Source organism: Pundamilia nyererei, unplaced genomic scaffold (assembly GCF_000239375.1).
Source record: "Pundamilia nyererei isolate P.nyererei 1_Seehausen unplaced genomic scaffold, PunNye1.0 scaffold00308, whole genome shotgun sequence".
NCBI lineage: Eukaryota > Metazoa > Chordata > Actinopteri > Cichliformes > Cichlidae > Pundamilia > Pundamilia nyererei.
Window position 1 is genome coordinate 13,622 of NW_005187709.1, and position 20,768 is coordinate 34,389.

The 20,768-nt window shown below is 40.7% G+C and overlaps 5 protein-coding genes across 7 annotated transcripts in view; 2 read left to right on the plus strand and 3 right to left on the minus strand.

Moving 5' to 3' along the window:
* agfg1a (ArfGAP with FG repeats 1a) overlaps positions 1 to 5,158 on the minus strand; it is a gene marked incomplete at its 3' end in the record, with an annotated part of 17,940 nt that extends 12,782 nt beyond the window's left edge. The window contains exon 1 of the mRNA XM_013915469.1: positions 4,728 to 5,158. Coding sequence (XP_013770923.1) covers positions 4,728 to 4,894 — 167 coding nt within the window. The remainder of the gene's footprint in view (positions 1 to 4,727) is intronic.
* A 690-nt stretch (positions 5,159 to 5,848) lies between these two features.
* On the minus strand, positions 5,849 to 7,972 carry mrpl44 (mitochondrial ribosomal protein L44). The gene is made up of 4 exons (XM_005751367.2): positions 7,779 to 7,972; positions 6,870 to 7,338; positions 6,546 to 6,724; positions 5,849 to 6,427 (listed from the first exon to the last, which is right to left on the minus strand). Exons 1-4 carry the CDS (start codon positions 7,952 to 7,954, stop codon positions 6,253 to 6,255), a joined length of 999 nt encoding a protein of 332 aa, XP_005751424.1. The 5' UTR covers positions 7,955 to 7,972; the 3' UTR covers positions 5,849 to 6,252.
* Positions 7,973 to 8,204: 232 nt separating this feature from the next.
* Positions 8,205 to 10,164, plus strand: LOC102196231 (dynein assembly factor 1, axonemal-like). The gene is made up of 2 exons (XM_005751368.2): positions 8,205 to 9,135; positions 9,241 to 10,164. Exons 1-2 carry the CDS (start codon positions 8,220 to 8,222, stop codon positions 10,101 to 10,103), a joined length of 1,779 nt encoding a protein of 592 aa, XP_005751425.1. The 5' UTR covers positions 8,205 to 8,219; the 3' UTR covers positions 10,104 to 10,164.
* Positions 10,165 to 10,581: 417 nt separating this feature from the next.
* On the minus strand, positions 10,582 to 16,413 carry mffa (mitochondrial fission factor a). 3 transcript variants are annotated; one of them, XM_005751369.2, is made up of 8 exons: positions 16,187 to 16,413; positions 15,343 to 15,560; positions 14,291 to 14,460; positions 14,073 to 14,164; positions 13,072 to 13,233; positions 11,526 to 11,582; positions 11,237 to 11,321; positions 10,582 to 11,150 (listed from the first exon to the last, which is right to left on the minus strand). In XM_005751369.2, the coding sequence occupies exons 2-8, from the start codon at positions 15,554 to 15,556 to the stop codon at positions 11,019 to 11,021; spliced, it is 912 nt and encodes a 303-aa protein (XP_005751426.1). In that variant the 5' UTR covers positions 15,557 to 15,560; positions 16,187 to 16,413; the 3' UTR covers positions 10,582 to 11,018. The 3 variants fall into 3 exon arrangements, with proteins under 3 accessions (XP_005751426.1, XP_013770922.1, XP_005751429.1); XM_013915468.1 differs by lacking the exon at positions 13,072 to 13,233 and having other exon boundaries at positions 16,187 to 16,411; XM_005751372.1 differs by lacking the exons at positions 11,526 to 11,582; positions 13,072 to 13,233 and having other exon boundaries at positions 16,187 to 16,411.
* Positions 16,414 to 17,091: 678 nt separating this feature from the next.
* The window catches only part of egfem1 (EGF-like and EMI domain containing 1), a 54,415-nt gene continuing 50,738 nt past the window's right edge, over positions 17,092 to 20,768 (plus strand). The window contains exons 1-4 of the mRNA XM_013915467.1: positions 17,092 to 17,327; positions 18,212 to 18,346; positions 18,860 to 18,969; positions 19,288 to 19,392. Of these exons, the coding sequence (XP_013770921.1) occupies positions 17,245 to 17,327; positions 18,212 to 18,346; positions 18,860 to 18,969; positions 19,288 to 19,392 (433 nt within the window). The 5' untranslated portion in view covers positions 17,092 to 17,244. The remainder of the gene's footprint in view (positions 17,328 to 18,211; positions 18,347 to 18,859; positions 18,970 to 19,287; positions 19,393 to 20,768) is intronic.

Here is a 20,768-nt window from a genome sequence, read left to right on the forward strand (position 1 = left end):
ACTTAGGACAAGTGAGTAACTGAGGATAAGAAGTCATGATTATAGAGAGAAATGAAAGAGACAAATAATGACAGAGAGACATACTGACAGAAAAAGAAAGGGAGTACAATAACCAGAGGAAGTGGGTGAAACTCTCTTCACTTACACTGACTGAACTGAGAGTGTCCAAACATTAAAAGAATGAACAATCTTCCTTAATATAGAAACTTCAATTATGGAGTAACACCCATTAGACCACACAAGCCTGGCTCACTTTCCTTAGAAGGTCACACAGTCAATGCCACAATGGCCCAAATTAAAAATGCCTGGTTATGGTAGGAGTTGAAAAGAGCAATCATTTGTCTATTATTAAGCTCCAGGCCTGATTGTCTGAGCACGTTTTCCTCGAATCGCTTACAGGTGAAAACTGATGTCGTGCTGACTGGCACGGTCACCACCTGTTTTTGTGAGAAGGTGACCACAGAACATTTACCATGGGTGAAGACCACTTTAACTGCGAGTTAACAAAAGTACTTGTCAACACATAAAACATATTGAAATAAATAAATAAATCTTCAATTCTATAAAAAAGGATCTGTGCTTCTAGTTGCTTACATTAACCTTTGCTGTTAATCAGTCTTCAGAAAGTAACTAAAATTATAAATTGGACTGCAACTTCAAATGCCTTTAAAAGCAGAGAAAGTGGTGAGCAGTGAGTAAACTCAAACAGCCATCGTCAGCAAATATCATTAGGATAGCCATTACACTGTGCCAACAGTGGCCACAGGCATCTTTTCCTTCCGTTTCCCTTTGCAGCCATCAGCATGTCAGGAGCACAACAGATACACTCGCTTATGGACATGGATAGTGGATTTAATCAGCCATAACACAGATGTGTTAAAGGAAGCATTCCGACAGCACTCAAAGTCCCATTATAGAATAGACGTATTTACAGGTATGGTGGACAGATATAAATGATTAAAACAGCTTTTATCAACCTCAGTTTTAATCTCAAACACAGTAACATGCTACAGAGACATAATGACATGGTATTAACATTTAGGAACACACAATTAAAGCAAAGTTAGTTTTTTGATTGTGGATAATATACAAAGAACTCTTAATTCAAGTGTTTTTAAATACTTGAACTCCTGCTTTATCATCTACAAGAACTACCAAGAGTTTTGCATGTTTCCCCTGCATCTTTATAACAAGAAAAGTTTTGTATGAAGTTTACAAACTGAAGAAGTCACTTGGATAAGTGACGAAATGTTTCTGCCACTGAAAACGCTACGTCCAGGTGAACAGGATCAACTTTCTGTGGCTTACAAACACGATGTTATACACAGAGCAGTCAGATGCTGAAGGCATTGAAATACTAGACGGGCCTGTTAAATTATTCACTGCTGTTACCTCTAACAGAACTTGTTGTCATTAAACCTTTTTCTCAATACATCCGTCAGTGCATTGACTTTAATCAAAAAAAACATTCACTGCTATCTGGTACAGAGTACAGAAGCTACAGTTTAGCTAATTCGTGCTGTTTGTGAACACCCAAAAGACCTGTCGGTTCACATTTAAGAACATAATGATCTAAAAGAAATAACATAATTTTATGTCAATGTGGAAAAGATTGCATGGAAATGTGTGGGGGTTTTGCTTTCCCTTCATACAAATGCTGAGACTGCCACGTACATGACTAATGTTTAAGCAGTGCACTTTTAGTTTTTAATCATTTACTAGTGCTTTGTGTTAGGCTTACAAAAATATACACACGGACCAATCACAGCAGAACCATGTCACACTAAAGTAGAAGGACATTACAAATCCCTAAAACAGAGTTTTAAAAACTAAAATGGTCCCCTGATACTGCACTGCGGGGTAGAGAGGAACAGACAAAAACAAAAAACGAATTGTTTTTAAACTGGATAAGTTTTTCCAGCTCCCTGAGGAAGATAAGTGACCAAATTCTAGTCTTACGAAGATTAAACTAGGTCAGATAGAGGGAGAGGTTTCCAGAGCCCTTGAGGCCTAAATATTATATCAACGTCTTAGCAGTGTGGTCCCATTGAGGAGTTCTAATTCTGAAAATGTCATTTTTGTTACTTCTATAAATTTTAAAATTTATATTAAGGTGACTTTTTCAGGAGAATTAAATTGCAGTAACAATCAGTAGCTGCACAGTATAAAGGAACTGCTTTTATCACAACGTGTCAGAGAACAGTACCACATATTGCACTGTAAAATAATCATGAACTAGTCCCTATTGCACTAGTTCAGAGATGGGAACTCGGCTCATTTGCATACTGCAACTGCCTCAGGGTAAGAGAAACTGGCAACACAAAGTCTCCAAAGAGAGGAAAGTCCACACACTTCATTTCACTGCTTTAGATCCCTGCAAAAAACGATATTTTAGTCTTTTAACAGTACTGTTATTAAGCATCTCATACAACAGAAAATACCCATTCCTAATTTAGTGACTCACTAATTTAGTCACCCCATCCCTGTTTCACAGATTCCACACCATTGTTGAGAAATCAAATGTCAGGGTTATATTAGAGTCATTTCTGGTAACTAGCCATTGATCAGATCATGTATCAGCACATTTGGTGTCTGTGACACCTTCCCAACTCTGATTACTCAGGAACACATTGGTCAAGTGAGGTTACTTCCCGTCATGAGCAAATCTCTAGTAAGACATCGATTGGCGTTCCTCCTGGGAAAGGCTCCACCATCATGAGGAATGTGTTTATATAGCAAATTCCAACCCCACCCTTTAAACAACTACAGCTACGGGAGGAAGAAGGTTATTAAGAAGTAAGTTGTTGTGAACTCTCCATCACTCCAGAGAAAGTCAACAGTGTTAATCTTAAAAGAAAAAGGAATTAAAAAGCCACCTGTAATGTTGGATGAGTTTGCTTTGGTTTATTTGGACAAAATAAAGAAAACACGATGGTTATTCAGAAAATTGGCATAATAAGCCAAGACAGTGATTGAAATTATCAAGTCTGCGCATGAATTTTAACTACTCATAATTCCAACGTGACCTCACAGCCACTTCCTGTTGCTCACATACACAACATCACATGCTGCTGATGTAGCAGCACAGTGGGGCCACACCACTTCCTGAACCTAAAAATCAGATCAAGCTTCCTGCGCATATCATACAGACATCTATGCTTTCAGCCCCACACTCTTCCAACAGAAAGATTTTCCTTGAATGTGACCTTTATCTAACCAAAAGTCAGCGAGAAAGACAAAAAAGAAAGGATATAAGGTTTAGAACAGAGATCTCAAGCTAAAAAAAATGAACTTAATTAGCTCTTATTACAGGATTTAAAGCAATAGGGCAAGCACATGGGAAATACACAGCGGCGTCCCCACAGAAACACCCACTGGTGGCGGTAAACGAAGGGAAAGTATCAGCCAGCATGTAATTTATCTAATGCTCACCAAAGCTAAGCTACATTAACTCAAACCTGGTCAGTGGGCATTTACTAAGCAATAAAAACCTTACCTTTTACCTACAACATTTTTAGAATGATAATTATTCATGAACAGAAAATGGCAAGGTGATCTGTATAAAAGGTGCATGCAGATCTAATTCAAGTATTTGTGTCTTTATGGGTGATGGTGGTAGCACTTATAATTTATTTTAGCATTTCATGTGTGTGTTGTTTCTCAGTGAACTACATGTCAGTGCAGTCTGAAAGGTCGATTACTGCAGAGTATTGAGAATGATTAGTGCAACACGGGCAGTGAGAGGGAAACACTTCCTCCATGTTGTACATCTTTTCCCCCCATTTACCACTAAACTGATGTAAAACTGAGTGACGAAGTGATTTGTTATTATTGCATTAAACCATTTTCTTTCTGAATGTATCCAGCATCATACAACATGCAAGAAGGAAATATGACAGCTGAGCTGAGACGTATGTGTGTGTGTGTGGCAAAATAAGAAGAAGCGGAGTGCTCCACTAATCCCAAGCTAAAAAAAAATGCTTATTACACAATTGCACAAAGACTTTAATTAAAAAAAATACAAATAAAACCCTCCACTCTGCTACAATGAAACTACAATGCTTGTAAATGCATGGGCTTCAGAGCCGTCGTAGGAGGTAAACTGCAGATACACGGAGAGAGAAAAAGCTTTTGATCAACTGCGTTGTCAGCTCTAATTCGAGCTGCGATGTTATGCCAGAGGATAAATAATTCGAAAACACAAAATAGATGAGTGAACTACGCACAACTGATAACAGATTTTACATTTATCTCAGTCGCGTCTTAAGATAACACGACTTTCGCTCTGCCAAGTGTCGACCATCACGTTTGCAGCGAAAATGCGGTTAAGTGACTCAAACATATGGCTCCACAGGGCGGACCGGCTCAGTTACTAGGTGGTGCTTCCTAACGTTACCGGCAGCTGGAAGCAGCAGCAGCTGGCTTATCTGTGGACCTAGCTTGCAAGTGTCAGATAAGTTCACTTGCTAACACTGGAAGCTAACGTTAGCTAGCATCTCGGCTGGTTGGTGCGCTCGCCTGACACCTCTATGCACCCCGCCCAACGCACCACACTGCAATGTCAAAACAGCTAAACTCACACTACCTCCGTCTTTTCTAGTTCCCCATCTGACGGTAGCTAGTGCTACTATTTGACTAACTGGCTGGGTTTACCCCGTGTAGCCGAAGCGCATTAATACCGTGTGCGCCATGTCTAAGCTAAGGTCACTGTGCAACTTAATACTTACAGGATGCCAGAGCAGGAGGTACAGACGAAGGAACCCACAGTCATGTTGGCGTAGGTCGGGCCTCGCTGGTCGCAGTCAAAGCACTTTCTGTTGGGAGGCAAACTCGTCATTTCTCTCAGCATCTTCAGGTGTTTCTCCTCCTGTTTTCTCTTCGCACTCGCCGCCATGGTAAAGAATCTATAGCGGGGGTTGAATAAAACCGTGAGAGACGGAAAGCTAGCTAGCTAAAACTAAAAGAGCTGTGCTTTCTTCTTTTTAATGGTTGTCGACTCGTAAAGACAGAGTGAATCGCTAGGTGGGTCTGTTGTCAGGGCGGCTTCGCGTCTCCTCGAACAAGGAGTTTTCAGGCGATGGACCTGGCGCTAGCTAACGGGACAAGAGCTATGCTGCCATCTACTTCCGCCTTCGCTTAAATCCCGTTATGCAGCCACAGCGAGTCTTCATGACTCAAAGCCAAACGTGAGCCCATTAAACTCATCACAGTCAAAGATATCCACTACAGATAGAGGCTATTATTTTTAATCTAATTTTATTTAAGTTGGCATTAACCGTGTCGTATGCGCTGCACGCTGCAGGCATTTTAACGGCATCAACAACACAATTTAAAGATTGTGGCAGGTAGCGGCTATGTGAGTTACTTTATCTTCAGTTCAAATTTTGACGTGTACATAGAAGCAGACAGTACGCTCGATGACTTGTCTGAAGAATTGCAGCGGGCCACAACGCAAACTGAAACAAAGAGCATCATCTTGTTTCTAACGGGACAGCTCTTTGGTTGTGCTCCAGACAGCGCAAAGAGCGCCACTATTCTTTCTTTAACGCAACAGCGCCACTGTGCGGTATTGGTTACTACAAGATTGTAACTAGACCCAATGTTAATCAAGTCATTAAAAATGCACTGCGTCACTATATGAAAAAAAAATTAATGAAATATGTCAAGTATTAAAAGATACGTAAAATTCCTTAAAATTTTCCTGATTATTTGTTTCAGGAAAATGTAGGATTGAAAATTAATATTAGATATTTAAAGATATTTTAAGAAGAATTTGTCACAGGAACATATGCAAATACCCTGATGAAATGTGTGGAGAAATATAAGTGAAAAAGAGTCAGAATGGATGTGTATTTTACACACTTTATTACAACTGAATAACATATTATTACATAATACAAAGTAAACCAAATGGTATTTGTATTATTTACAAGAGTATTTTGTGCAATGGACTTCAGAACCTCTGTTGTAATCTAGGGTGAGCTGACCAGTCTAGTTCACTACTGAAGATGTCATCAGTTACTGGGACAATATTCTGTCTGAGCCAGATCTTACAACATTTTTTCTTAGAAAATCAAGACTTATAGTGCTCTGCTTTGACTGAAGGACCTGACTTTTAAATACCCAACAAGAACCAGTTATGTCAAGTTCAGCACACTCTGCAATCAGTGGGAAGCCTTAAGTCTTCAAATGAGATTCCTGTCCGTCCTTGCCCCCTTTAAATGTTTTTTGCTGCAGCTTTAGAGATGTTAATTAATTGCTGGCTGACTGAATAAAAGGCTGCTGTTGTTGTTGTTGTTGTGGAGAAAAGTCAAAGGGTCTGCGGTTCTCAGTGTAGCCATAAAGTTTCCGGAGGGCCACGCGAGCTGCTTCTTCCTCGGCTGCTGCAAGCGTCTCTCCTGGACCCTGAGCCAGTAGCTTCTTGTCACTGAATTAACAAAGAGGTGATCAGACAAAAATGTAAATTCTTCATAGCATTAATTTTAACCCATCGCATCCGTTTTAAATTTAGAACAGTAACAACGCGCGAACAACAGAACACATACCTGTATAAGCCAACAAAATACAGTGGCAACACTGTGCTGGCTCCAGCAGACCGGATGAGCCGAGGCTCCGGCAGAGGAATTTTCCTCTTAGTAAGCTCTTCCACCAGTAGTCCCATGGGGTTGACAACAGTCCACATATCAAAGAGGTCCTTTCCTATCAGCTGAGTCACCAGAAAATCCTAGGAAGAAGGTGGAGGTAGGATTAAAAGAACAAAATGTCCCACCACTGTACACACAGCAGAGGCAACTGAGCAATGTGGACAAATTATGCTTCCTCTAAGCGAATTATTACGTGCCAATGATTTTGTGCCATAAGCGACCTACCCTGAGAAATAATCCAGTTCGCTCAGCTCCACTGCTTTCCTGCAGAGCTCCGATCACTGCCATGAAAGTAGAACAGAGCACATCATCTGGAACAGGGAATTCTGCACTCATTGTTAGGTCTTCAATGCCCAGATTTTTGGCTACGTAAGTGATGACTGCTGGACTGGTGAGGTGCCCTACAATACTCTCCACCCCGATGGCCGGGAGGCTCGGGAAGCTTGCCCTGCACCAGTCGATCAGGAAGCTTTCAGCGAACGCAGACCCCTTTTTACTCAGCTGCATATTATCTTTTAGAACAAGAGCGGCTGTCTCAGATTCCACACCCAACCCCTTTCTCTTCTCTTGCTCCATCTGCAGGTAACAGGGATTGGTGAAGACTGTTTTCAGGAGCTCAAGAGAGAAATTTTCATGCAGGCGATGGGTGAAAGCTTGAATCTCTGCATGGTAATCCCAGTGAGGCTGCTGGGATCTGAAGAAGAAGAAAAAAGTAAATACCAAACAGAAATAGGAGTGTACAGTGGCTAAAATCATGTCTAAAATCACTAAAAGCGTGTACAGAAAGTCTTAGAAGGCCATGGACAAAGCATACGGTCATTAAAATATGACATTTTTATATATTAAATCAATGATAAAATTAGAAGATTAACCGAGATCACGGGGAGGATCTTGGTTTTCTACCCTTGGGCAAAGAAGCTTCGACAGCTAGCTACGCTTCTGGTGTTATTTGGAAAAACCATGAAACCAGTAACGCCACACGCAGCGCTAAAACATCTGCATTAAACAGTTGCAAAATTGCACTAAAATGCCGTCCATATGCACGCTTCTCAACTGACTATGAAAAAATAAACACATTGAAACATCAAATACACGAATGGCCTTGAGACGCTCTCTAGTGATTTTTGGCGTTACCGTGGCGTCGGAGGTGGAGGTCCTTCCAGCTTCAACTTCTTCGCCATGAGGTACGTGTAAGCTTTCATCCATCGCTTTTTCTCTCTAACCTGTGACAGTGAAATATCCCTGCAGACGCGCTGGCAATGAATTCCTAATGTCAAAGCACCACGATTTAGTAAGTACCCTGACGCCATGTTGGGTCCCTAAACAGCAAGGTGCAACCACTAAAAGTGTCCGACACGGAGCAACAAAGCATATCCGGTAGGCTGGAGCGTAAAGACGGAGCGTTACCATGGAAACAAGCGTAAACGGTAACTAATATTAACGACCGGGGCAGGCTGCTGATTGCTATTTATTCGACTGTACAATTCAGAAACGCCTATAAAACCAATCGTTAAGAAGTATTGTATGTTTCTGATATAAATTTTAACGATATCCACTTCGGAAAATCAAGAAAGGATGGAAGATCAAGTGTTAGTAGCAACTGAAGTCGAAGGTGGGGATGCCCGAGAAAGTTCTGACAGCAGTGGAGCTCAAGAAGACCTTGGGAAAAAAGAGCTGCAAAGTTCACCTCAGGAGAAAAATAAAAAACACTCAGGACCACGGATGACCAAGAAATTCCTGAGAGACCACTGTAAGCAGAACAAACTGTACATAACACCATGCCACAATGATGCGCTGTATCTGCATTTCAAAGGTTTCTCCACCATTGAGAACTTAGAGGAGTACACAGGTCTGAAATGTCTCTGGCTGGAAAGCAATGGGCTCCAACGCATTGAGAATCTGGATGCTCAGACTGATCTGCGCTGCTTGTTCCTTCAGCAAAATCTCATATACAAGCTGGAAAACCTAGAGCCTCTGAAGAAACTCTGCACCCTGAACGTCTCCAACAACTACATACACATCATAGAGAACATCTCCTGCCTTCCTGACCTGAGTACTCTGCAGATTGCCCATAACAAGCTGGAAACTGTTGGTGACATAGAGCATTTGAGTCAGTGTCTGAACATTAGTGTATTAGACCTCTCTCACAACCTGTTACACGACCCTGACGTCCTGCCTGTGCTTGAGGCCATGCCAGAACTGCGTGTACTGAATCTAATGGGAAATCAGGTCGTGAAAAAAATCCCAAACTACAGAAAAAATATGATTGTACGCCTCAAGCAGCTCACGTTTCTTGACGATCGCCCTGTGTTTCCTAAAGACAGGGCATGTGCTGAGTCGTGGGCAGTGGGAGGGCTGGAAGGGGAACGCCAGGAGAGGGAGCAGTGGGATACACGAGAGAGGAAGAAAATTCAGGAAAGCTTGGATGGAATGGCAATGATTCAGAAGAAGGCCCAGGAAAGACGCAGACTCAGAGAGTTACAGGATAAAGGTAATCAGCTTTCAGCTTTTACTACCCTCGTCTGTATACTGAGAGTAAATGTGGATGAATGTTTAATTGTATAATTGTAATATAATTATAATTGTTTCATTTCAGGGAAAACCGATGCTTCCTCTACTCCAGAAACTACTACTGAGGAAAACGGTACCAGGATTTTAACTTCTTCACAAGGTGACAAGATACAAGCTTTTGTGCAGGACAGCCTGGATGCCCACGAAGAGTTCTTAGAGAAACAGTCAAAACAGGGACTTCTTGAAAATCAACCAGCAAGTAAACATCTTGAGACCAAGGAGGCAGGTCAACTCCTGATGAGAGAGCAGTTAGATGAAGATACCCAGGACCATTCTCCGATAACGCACACCATAAGAGAAGAGAAAGGAAGGGAAAAGATCCCAGCAGATGAGCAAGGCAGTACTGTAGGGCACATGTTAGAGACAGAAAATAAACAAGAAAAACAGTCCAAGAGAAATGAAGCAGAGAGAGAGCAGAGTGAAAACAAACAGCCTCCCCTTCCTGAAGACGATGACGATGTACTGGTACATAGTCCTGGACCACGGATTACAGAGCTACAAGATGCAGAGCTGCTGGAAACCATTCACCTTCCTCCAGCAAGTCGCTCATTGCGTATTGATGAGTTGCCTGATTTGGAAGATGTGGACACAGAAGACTTTAACGCAGCGTTCTCTTGTAGGCAGGCCTTTAAACCAAAAATAGAAGTCATATCAGGTGACAGCAACAGGGAAGCACCAGCTGGGATTCAGAGTGACAGCATCTCCACATCCGCTCCAGCTAAGAGCTTTTTGTTCCTAACAAGAGGCTGCGACAAATCACCGGCTGTCTCTGGCAATTCTACATCGCTGGTGTATCCAGAGGATGAGGGTGCGCCTTCCGACCCGTCAAACTCAAAAATAAACCGAACCTCCTCTCAACCACGCTGCCTGATCGAGGAGCTTGAGTAATACCTTGATGTCATTAAATTTGAAATATGAATTAAAATAGTAAACTGCAATTCAATCTGTAGCATATTTGTGATAGCCGTTTTGTCTGTGTGCTTGTCAGCTGTTATACTGTGAAAAGAATAAATTCAGGACTGATTTGGTCAGTATTCTCGGGGGGAATTATACGTTTACTCTTCACATTACAGCAACATTTTATATAATTTTATTTCATTCAGGGTTTTTCCCAGACAACTGTGGTCCTTTGTGGTTTAATACAGTGCAATGGGTAAGACAATGCTAGCTGTTTTGTAACAGATATGTATAATTTTTGGTTACTTCTGACCATCTCAAAAGCAAATGTATCTATTTTGTTTGAGAGAATCCACCCAAATAAATACACTTGTAAATTTTAGGCTTTTTTCCTCGGGAGACATTTAACTCCTCTACAGGAAAAACTATGTTAACGTCTCAATAAAAATACAAGACCACACATGACTGGTACGGTTTTACTAAACTTTATTAAATTTATCAGCCAAGTCACATATTACTCTTAGTATTCAGCATTACCACCATGGAGCTGTATGTCCCCACACTACAGCTCCTTATTTTATTTTTTTTTTTGGGTGAACTATATACTGTGCCTCTGGATGAGGTACGATTGACATGAACAAATATTTACAACAACTTAGCAATGGGCAGCAGAATTTGAGAATAAAAACAAAACACAAGAAAATGGAATAGAAGGAACAAAATAAGAGTACAAAAATAAAACTGTACATGTTTAAATAAACAAAATCAAAATGTTGAGCCTATGTGCAACAGGCCTTGCACGTGCTAACATCTCCTCACACAGGGGTTAAGTGCAGTGAGCAGCTAACTGATAGGATAAAGGATAATACGTTCTTGTCATGTGGATGGCGGAAACACAGGCCGGCTCTAACGTCGCAACCACACCCAAGTGTTGATGAGCCAGAAAGCGACGGTGACGGAGTACAGGATCACCTCTCGCTTTGTTCGCTCTTTGTTCTCTTCCTCCAAATGTTGGAGTCTCCGGTTCAACTTGATGAGCTGTTGCCGAATCAAAAGAAATTGTTTTATCAGTCTGGCCTCTTGCACCACACAAGACGGAATTCATTTATTTATCATGAGCTAACCTGCCGTCGAAGTGTTGTTGCATCGACCACAGTCATGTCATCAGCTGTCCCATCCAGAGAGGGCTCATATGTTGACAGTGCAAGCCTTAAAAAGAAAATGGCTAGTTTGAGAATCACAAAATAACCAAGTCACAGCAGCACACGGCACATTCAAATACGCGGAACAATTTAACAATGGCAATGTAATTTTTATAGATATCTGTGTCCATATATCTGTGTCCTACCACTCAAGGTAGGAAAGGATGAGGACAAGGAGAGAGGAACAAAACGAAGTGCCAGATGAAGTTACCTGGAATCATGCAGGGGGTGGGAGCTGGAAGCCGACCCCCCTCGCAGTGATGATTTGCTAAGGGGTGGGGAAAGACAGAGTTGGGAAAAGGCGAAAGAGATATAGAGAAACCAACAATGTTGCATCCATGCACACAACTTGGATGTCTTTAATGCACCTAGACTTTCTCTAATTTTCTATTCTTTCTAGTCCTTTTAAAAAGTCTTATTTCCCTAAAGTTGTTTTCAGTGTCTTAAAACAAGTAGCAACTATATCACTTTAGTCTTCAAAGGGGACAAAGAATGTGGGTAAGTGCTCTAAAAATACCTTTTTAAGCATACAGAAAATATGAATTTGTGAGCAATATTTAGAAGATCTATTTTCACCTTATTCTTTCCTTAAAAAGCTAAACAATTAAAAGGTCAAACACTTGCAAAACTCCTTGGAAAGTTCAGTAATGAATCCACATGCTCTGCACAGCGTTTAACCCTGGAGTAACTGAAGTGTTGAACCTGAAGGTGAAATAAGTTGTCAGCACTACTTCACTTTCTCTTTAATACACCATCTCTGAAGTTTCAAAGGACGATAAAAACAAATTCCTCAGTGTGAATTATTCCCTTTCTTACAAAGCAAACATTTATGGTGTTTGAGAAGTCAAAGTTAGGGTTGGGCGATTGGACGAATATATCGACTATCGACGATAGACAGCCCATTGGCGATCGTTTTTACAAGGGCAATTTATGTATTTATTCGCCCATGAGTAAGTTTGCTAATAATGATGGAGCTAATAGAAGCAGTCAACAAAAGAATAAATAAATAATAGCGCGGTTTTAACAGCACCCTCTTTCATCTGTGAGCAAATGCACCCTCCTCAGAGTGTGCCCAAATGCTTGTTGATGGAGCTGCAGAAGCTGGTGATAGCCTAGCATACTCAGCCGGATGGTGGACACGTACATGCTCATGCAAGTTAGTTGTGTTTGAGTACTTTGCTTGCTCGGACAGCCCTAATTTTTTTGGAAATTAGTTCGTCCATGTTTGGACTTCTATGATGTAAATGCGGAAATCAGTCCGTGCATGATCATATTGCTCCATCCATCAAAAAGTCTGCGCGTGCGCGAACATATCGCCCATCATTGATTAGTGGACTGACGATGTAAAAGTTTTTACATATCGCCAAACCCTAGTCAAAGTGCAACTCAAACAACTTGATTCAACCACTGGTGGAAGTGGCGGTTCAGAGCTTCAGTTTTTTATTCTTCAACAAGCAAGGAACTTAGAAACCTTTTCTACATTTTCTGGGATTAATACATGTGTTATTAATACTGTTAAAGGTTAAAACTGGTTACAAGATTCTTGAGACTACACAACCTGTACCACATGACCCTCTCCCAATCCAAAACAAATGGTGCTTATGGGCAGAAATGAAAGTACATTTAATGCCATCTATCATGAAAATAGCTGTTGCAATTTTTACGGCCTTTTTAAACCAATACCCATTCGGGCAATTTTTTTTTTCAAAACCTTTAAGCAAAAAAAAAAAAAAAAGACCAGATGATTGGGAGGTCACCTGCGAGGGTTCTCATCCAAGACCTCCAGGACGTGCTGGTAGGCCCGACGTGTAGTGGACTGGATGAAAGATAAGACACCACTAGCGCTGTAGAGGTTGTGTTCTTCAGCCTCGGTGAGAGGGGGGCATGGGTGAGCAATGGCTGGGGGGGAAGGGGTTGCACTGCTCAGTGCCCACCATTAAGAGCAGCAAATTCAGTAGGGAAGGGAAGAAGAGAGAGTACAAGAGAAGGAGGAAGGAAAGGGATAGAAATAAGGAAAGGAAACTGTCCTCCACTGACTGTGCAAAACTAATATCAGAGTGAAAGTGAATAGGCAAAAAGCAGCAGCCAAAGACTGAACCTGCCAACCACACTATGTTCTAACACATCTGGCAAGAAACAGGAATGCAAAAGGAGCTGATTTTATGTTTGATTAAGTGACTATTTTCTAGTTCACCATTCAGGCCAGACAAGGAACCTTGTTAACAGTACCAGTGTTCTGTGTTGCAGAAAGTGATCAGGACATGAAAAGGTGTTTTTTTTTTGTCCGAGAACTGTGTAATATTTTTCTCAAATATTAAGCCTAAAAATTTCTGTCAAAATAATAAAGTTGCCAAGCACTTGTAGTTTACACCAAGCCTTCAAACAAATACATGAAGCTACTAAAGCTTCAAATTTGAATCGCTTTGCATTAAAAGCAGTCTGCTTCACTAGTTCCTGTCAGTGCTTCCCCAGCTATTCCGGTCCTTCTGCGTAGAGGGGATAACTGTTCAAATTTGTAATTTATTTAAACTAATCAATTAATCTTTAAAGATTTCACAATTTGGAAATAATCTACCAATAAAAACATGTTGTTAATGTATTAAAAAGTAGCAAAAAGTTTCTGAATCAACACTGACAGCAGCAAAAGTTCCTGACACAGTGGCTTACAATACAAGAATGAAACCAAAAGAAAGATGCTGCATGCTTTACATGCACAAAGACGTAATAGCTGGTACCCAGTTAATGGACCCATACTCACGCTGAATCGTTGCGCATCAGCTGAGTGTTCTGACGGACAGCCGCATTCTCACTGGCTGAACGCTCCCTCCGTAAACGTCCCTGGGGCCGCAACTACAAGGAATAGCATTGACAACTGATTTTCTGGTTATGAGTTACACTAAGGACATTATCTTAAACACTGGGTGAATTGTACATAGTGTTCTCTGTAATAAAAAAAATTACTGATTTATCACTTACCACTTCCTCACTGTCTGGAGCCACCCGCTGATCGTCTTCCATGAAGTCCAGGGGTCGCTCATTGAGGGTGAGGACTCTGGGTGGAGTTTTAAGTGATAGCATTTCCAGTGGTGTTGACTGGATGAGGTCCAAGTCTCTGGGTCTGGGGAACTGGGAGTCATCACTGCCTCCTGACAAATGAAATGTACTGTGAGACTAACCTATCACTTCTAACACTTTAACAGTATGCTGTACTTTTAATACAAAATTGAATGAATTAAAATCAATTAGTTCACACCTATAGTGGAAAAAAAAGCGAATATCCCGTCTGCCATGCTACCTGTATGCATGTCAGCCCCTTCACATAAAAAGCAGTAAGTAACAGCTAAATTGAGCTTAAAATTTGTGTTGCAGTGGCTTTTGCACTCATTTTTTTTCTTTTGCTTTTGAATGTCAAGCTTTGTTTTCCTTGTGTGAATGCACATCACTGTGCTCTGGTCATAGTTCAACAATGCTGAACTTTGACCACAGCACACCAGTGCTTCCTGAATGGTGTGCATGAACTGTGCTTTACTCAATGCAGGGGGCAAACTGCTCATGTGTAGTGCAACTCAGTGGAAATAATGTGAGCAGTGGTACTGATGTCACATTACGTAAAACGTTCATGTTCATGTGATTCTCTGTGGTGAAGCGAAACACAGAGACACGTGCTGTGGTAGTTCCTGTGTCCCACTTTACACCCCTTTTCATTCTCTTTCTTTATTAAATGTTCATAACTCCTCATGTATGGCTGTGTCAACGGAGACCATTTCTAGAGCTGGGTATGTCTTAAGATATCAAAGATATTGCGGCTAGTGTGATCACATCGCAAGATGGTTTGTAATTGTTACGTTAAAAGTGAAACAGTTGATGTGATCCTGGCAGTGAAACGGCATCTAGGAGCAAAGTCCTGTGGCACTGATAGAAGGAGTTCTATAATCTGCAAAAGACTGTGAGGAACTACCATAATGGTGAGTCACCAGTGATGTGCAGACAGTGTGACATAAAGGACAGAAAACATACAGTATACTAACCAGCAACCACAATTCTCTCTGGGACTTGCATTATAACACTGTGAGGGACCTCCTGCGATCCCAAATTAGGGTCCTCGTGGGCTGTTGGAGCCACTTTGAGCATCTCTGGGATGCGCATCCTTTGGCTTATTCCCTCGGTGTACTCCAGCTCATAGTGGATACGGTTAATTTCAGCTATATCAGCCGTTGGAGAGGGGAATGTTGCTCCGTTCATTTGGCTGTTCATCAACACAGAATTAATTGTTAGTTAAACAGAAAAAAATCCCTAAAGGAAGAGAACATGCTGATACAATAAGCCTTTGAGCTAAAATAGTTTTACTTCAGCCACACACTGAATAGCTATTGTTATGCAGTGTGTGGCTTCAGCTGTTAAACCTAGCCCTAGCTCACAAAACCAGAATATCTCCTCTAGGGACACAGTGATACTTGGTGGTGCTAACAGAGTAGTGGAGAGGGGATTAAAGATGGAACAGGCTTGTGATGTTATCATAAGTTATCACATGATGTATTCAGATTTTTCAGAGTCACGCAAAAGTCGAACATTGACCCCAAAGCAAAAACATTGATTTTAACATTAAAGAACTGCTGGTCTCATTACAGAGTGTTTATTTTAAAGCCCTTAATGCTCACAAGATGACAAGAAATGATTAACTTCAGGTTGCTGTACTAGCATAAAAAATATCTAATACATTACCCATGTAACAACATTCAGAAACTATTATCCACAAACATTTGCGGAAATACTTTGCATTCCAGCAAACAGGTTAGCTTCCGAAAATGAAATTGACAGAAAACACTTTAGCTTAGCGCCATTTCAAGCTAGCACGTTAGCCATATTTCTTACCGTTTAGTCTGTTGCCACGGGCCGCTGTTTCGTCGAAGAACTTATTCAGAAATTTTTTGACGGAACAAACCTGAAGTCGGAAATGTAAAGCTCAGTTTCAAGTATTTTAGGTATTACAGGTGAATTAGCTGTTAAGCATCTCTATGTTGTGAGAGAGGACCTTCCCCTCTTCCTGCTTCTTCCTCTGTCTGCACGCTAAACAGGAAGTGGCGTAATTCTGGGGAAGTTATGTCATTAGTACCAAGCGCTGAAATTAAAAGCAGAGAAAAAACTGGACATATGTGCAAACAGTACAGCCTAAAATAATATAATTTGTCTAACTTGTTAGTTTATTGTAGCTTACCATTAAATAGCCTGTATTTAAATATTCTACATGCTTTCAGAAATGACTTTAAGTCACCATAGTAGGTGTTTTATCTATTTATTTATTTTATTGTGGCTTATTTAATTTGGCAAAGAATTCATCCATCCATCCATCCATTCGCTTCCGCTTATCCTTTTCAGGGTCGCGGGGGGCGCTGGAGCCATCTCAGCTGTCATGACTTTACGAAACGCAATAACATAATTTATCTGCACTGAATGTTTATTGATCTGCTTTATTGTATTCAGTAAAGCTTAATATATATATAAAACTGTTGAAAGTAGTTTACTTTTATTTTATATGCACATCGAACCATTTAAAAAAAATCAGAATAATTTAGGAGCATTTGTCGATATAGCCTTTTGATGAAACTACATATTTTGTCTTATAAGCAAAGCTGGCTGTATTACTAATGAGTGCACATGACAGTGTTGCCGGAGGTTTGGAGAGATGGCCCCACAGTCACTGTGGGTGGTGCCTTTCTTCGGAGCCATTCAAAGGCAGCATTTGACATGAGACAGTTGCCCCTCTGCGTAACAAGCAAACGGGATATCAGGGATACCATTGCAGGATAAACAAAAGTCGTGAGTCATGTTTAAAGGAGGACTTTCATAAATGTCAGGATGCTCTTAATTTAACAGGCACAGAGCCTGCACCGATTGAGTACTTTTGACCGTGGTTGTAACTGGCTGAAATTATGTTCCCACATATTTTTATTTTGTGCGTAATATTATTTGGCACTATGCATATCGCGTCATCTTTGGAGCTGCAGCTTGGCATGTAAGTAACGTGTTTTGGGTTTGTTTTGGGGTTTTTTTTTTGGTTTAACATCGTTTCCACTGCTTTCCGTTTGCACTGTGAGCACACACTTGAATATATGATCAGGTGAAAGAGAAAGATTTGGGGCTTTTAAATATGACAGAAGCAGCGTGCGTTAGATTGGATTTTTAAAACAGAGATTCTGAGTTTAAACTCTGTTGAACTTTTGATTTCACCATTTATAATTCTCACTTCTCTCCACTCTATGTTTTTCTGCTCAATGACCACTAGGAGTCTCTCTTTCGGGTCCCCTCGTGCATGTGTGTCCACTGTTTTTGTAGCGCGGATGTAATGTGCATCTGCATAATAACTTCCAAAGGAATGTGCTTTTCCTTGGACTGTACTTGAGGGTTTTGAATTTAAATAGACTGTGGAGGACATGATTGATTCTTTCATTACCAGAGAAGAAGAATATTTCCTCTAATTAACTTCAGGTTGCCCTATACTGAAGCCAGATGGTTTGAGGAGGAGGACACCTATGGATAGTTTACCTGCACTCACAACATAAACAGATGCAGGCTCCTTAAATAGAAGCTTACAAAGTTTAAGATTTGAGGCTTTTTTTTTTTACACTTTATTTTGTAGATTTACATTGTAACAATTAAAATGTGGTTGTTTATCTAGTGATAAAAGCAGTAGATGTGATAATGTGTAATACTAAAACAAATGAACATGTAGAACATGTATATATAACTGTTGTCTACCCCTCAACACAGTCACCTACCAACACATAGACAGAAAAATACAAATAAAGCACTATTTACTGAAAGTCATCAGAAAAACAGATTTTTTTCCCCCAAGTTTTTGCCATTTTGTTATATAAACTATGTGTTTTTCATGCCCAGGCCAAATGTTTGTGCTGACCAGGAAATGTCCATGGTAGGGAGCCGTCAACCTTGCGTCCAGGCTTTTACCCGCATGGTGAAGGTGTGGAAGCAGGGATGCACAAGCCACAAATGGTGTATGGGTGTTGAGAGGAGGTAAATGTATACTTTTAAAATTTGGTTTGCCACTGGCGATCTCTCCGATAATTGCTGGGGATGACTTCTGTTCACGTGATCTGGGGCTGATAGTTGTAATGTTCATTCTTCTGATTAACAGAAACAGTGACTAATTAGTATTACTACAGTTATTTTTGACTGTTTTATACCTTACACTTATTGCTCTTTTATGCTTTTGTATGCATTTATTTTGCTTTTGTGTTTTAATGCCATCTAACCTGCTAGCATGTTTTGGTACCTTGCCATAGCCCTCATCCTTCCCTCTTACTTCATCTTACCCTCTTACATGTTAAGCACTTTGGTACACCATGGTTTTTAAATGTGCTATATAAATAAAGTTTGTTGTTGTTGTTGTTATTAAACCAATTGGCTTTTGCATCTACAAAAATTGTTTAATGATGTGTTAAAAATCTTTTATACACTCAACATTACCTTCACAGGTAATACCTTATAATGTAATGACCTTAAAATTGTGAAATTTCCCCTCCTCAGGACAGCGTACTACACAGTTTACAGGCAAGTGTACAGAGTGGATTTGCACACAGTCTACAGGTGCTGCCCTGGTTGGATTCAGAAGGGTGAAGAGAGAGGTTGTCTGCACAGTGAGTAATTGCATTTCATCAGCATGTATCAGATGGAGCTACTTTCAATACTGCTGTGAAGTTGCACTTGAAACAATAACTGAACCCGGAAACAGCCTGTTGTCAAAACCAGCAATGGGCAATTAATTTTCCCAAGAAGCCACATGAGAAACTAGGACTGTTGTGCAGTGCTGCACCAATAAGCTGAACTCAACAGTCTCTGTTTCTCATGTGGCCCCATCGGAAAATTAATTGCCCACTGCTGGTCAAGACTGTATATGCAGAAGTGCACACATAACTTGGATATATCAGCAGCGTTATGCTATGTGCTACCTTCAGGGGTTTGCAGTGCCAATATGTGCTTCAATGGAGGGAGATGTGCTGAGACTGGAGACCAAATATGTCATTGTCCACTGGGCTTCAAAGGCACGCGATGTCAATATGGTGAGTATTCAGCTTCCCAGAAGATGAAAACTAAAGATTTTGCCAATTTATTCAATTGAAAATAAGTCACTGAAGTATGCAGGTAATTCAAAATAGCCAAATATATGTTTGGGAGCCGGCAAACACACTTATGTATATTCAGGGTCCAGTTCAGGCCTTATGTGTTCACTCTGCTAAAGCAGAATGAGCCTGTCTTGTAGCTGTGATTGGACGGGGCTGCTCTGTGGGGGCTTTGGCTAGTTAAAGGTGGAAAAAGTGGGTTTTTGTTTGGGAGAAATGTTTTTTCTTTGAAGGCAAGAGCCTGGAGTGCTGTGGCTAACCCAGCTGAGCTTCCTCTCTATAAAAACTGCTCATTAATGAGACTGTCTTCAGTCCTTATTTTATATGACAGAAAAACTAAAACAAAAAATCTTCAGAAATAGAAATTTGGTTTCACCTACCAATATTTCCCCCTGGTTGAACACTTCCTTAATGCATTGAATTAATTGATTTGTTTGTTGAGTATTCTTTAAGGTTTGATAGTTTGGAAATAGGGATATTTCCAGTTTAGAAGCCAATGTGAACTCCCATGTCACTCAGTTATCAGCGTGCTTCTTGCACGGTATAACATAAGGCAGCCAGTTGATGGTTAGCATATACTTACATGTGCAACCAGTTTCCTGTACAAGGTCTCTTTCAGCTGAACAGCTGTTTGCCAGATCACTGCTCAGAGAAAGGACAGTGAACATTTGACAGGGACCAACCTTTCACTCCCTTCCAGTCTTTGTACTAAGCAAACCAGATATTTGCTGCAACCTTTAAATTACTGCGGAGATACAAAGGCAGCACGTGTGCTCTTAGCGATAACCTACCAGAAGGTGAATAAGTGTATTTGCTAAAATGTGGCTTCCTTTAAAATGCATCTAAGCAGTATCTATTACTTAAATTGCATTTAAATAAGCCAAAACAAGTTAGAAATAATAATTGTTGGAGATAAGGACTTCTACACAAATAAATAAACTGGACATAATCAAAACCTCTAAAATCTCAGCCTTTCAGTTCTTAATGAACTGCAACTGAGCAACCTGGCATCTGTCACAAATAAATAGCGAACATCTGAAGTAAAGCAGAGTTAAACCCTTATTATTCTTCTTGTCTCTTGTTGCCATCATTGTCTATTCTTTCCGCTCATTGCAGTCTAAGTAACTCTAGTTTTTGTGTGCTTGTTGCTGTTTTGGAGGAGTCCTGCAAAGAGAGAATGGTGAGCGGAAGATATTTGGTTTCTAGCCCCCCACATGCTCACAGAAACGCAAACATGCAGGCAGACACACACATAAGCTTTGCTGTTAGATTTCCCAGGAGAAGGGGCCTGCCAGAGGTGTAACACAGTCCTTCCT

What these genes read in the sequence shown, in the direction of transcription:
- mrpl44 (XM_005751367.2), bottom strand. Translation starts at nt 7,954, where the DNA reads ATGGCGTCAGGGTACTTACTAAATCGTGGTGCTTTGACATTAGGAATT. An exon ending in CCTCCACCTCCGACGCCACG is followed by an intron (nt 7,339 to 7,778) that starts GTAACGCCAAAA and finishes CTTCTTCTTCAG; the next exon opens with ATCCCAGCAGCCTCACTGGG. An exon ending in TATTTTGTTGGCTTATACAG is followed by an intron (nt 6,428 to 6,545) that starts GTATGTGTTCTG and finishes TTGTTAATTCAG; the next exon opens with TGACAAGAAGCTACTGGCTC.
- LOC102196231 (XM_005751368.2), top strand. Translation starts at nt 8,220, where the DNA reads ATGGAAGATCAAGTGTTAGTAGCAACTGAAGTCGAAGGTGGGGATGCC. An exon ending in CAGAGAGTTACAGGATAAAG is followed by an intron (nt 9,136 to 9,240) that starts GTAATCAGCTTT and finishes GTTTCATTTCAG; the next exon opens with GGAAAACCGATGCTTCCTCT.
- mffa (XM_005751369.2), bottom strand. Translation starts at nt 15,556, where the DNA reads ATGAACGGAGCAACATTCCCCTCTCCAACGGCTGATATAGCTGAAATT. An exon ending in CACCCCCTGCATGATTCCAG is followed by an intron (nt 11,322 to 11,525) that starts GTAACTTCATCT and finishes TTTCTTTTTAAG; the next exon opens with GCTTGCACTGTCAACATATG. An exon ending in CAACAACACTTCGACGGCAG is followed by an intron (nt 11,151 to 11,236) that starts GTTAGCTCATGA and finishes ATTCGGCAACAG; the next exon opens with CTCATCAAGTTGAACCGGAG.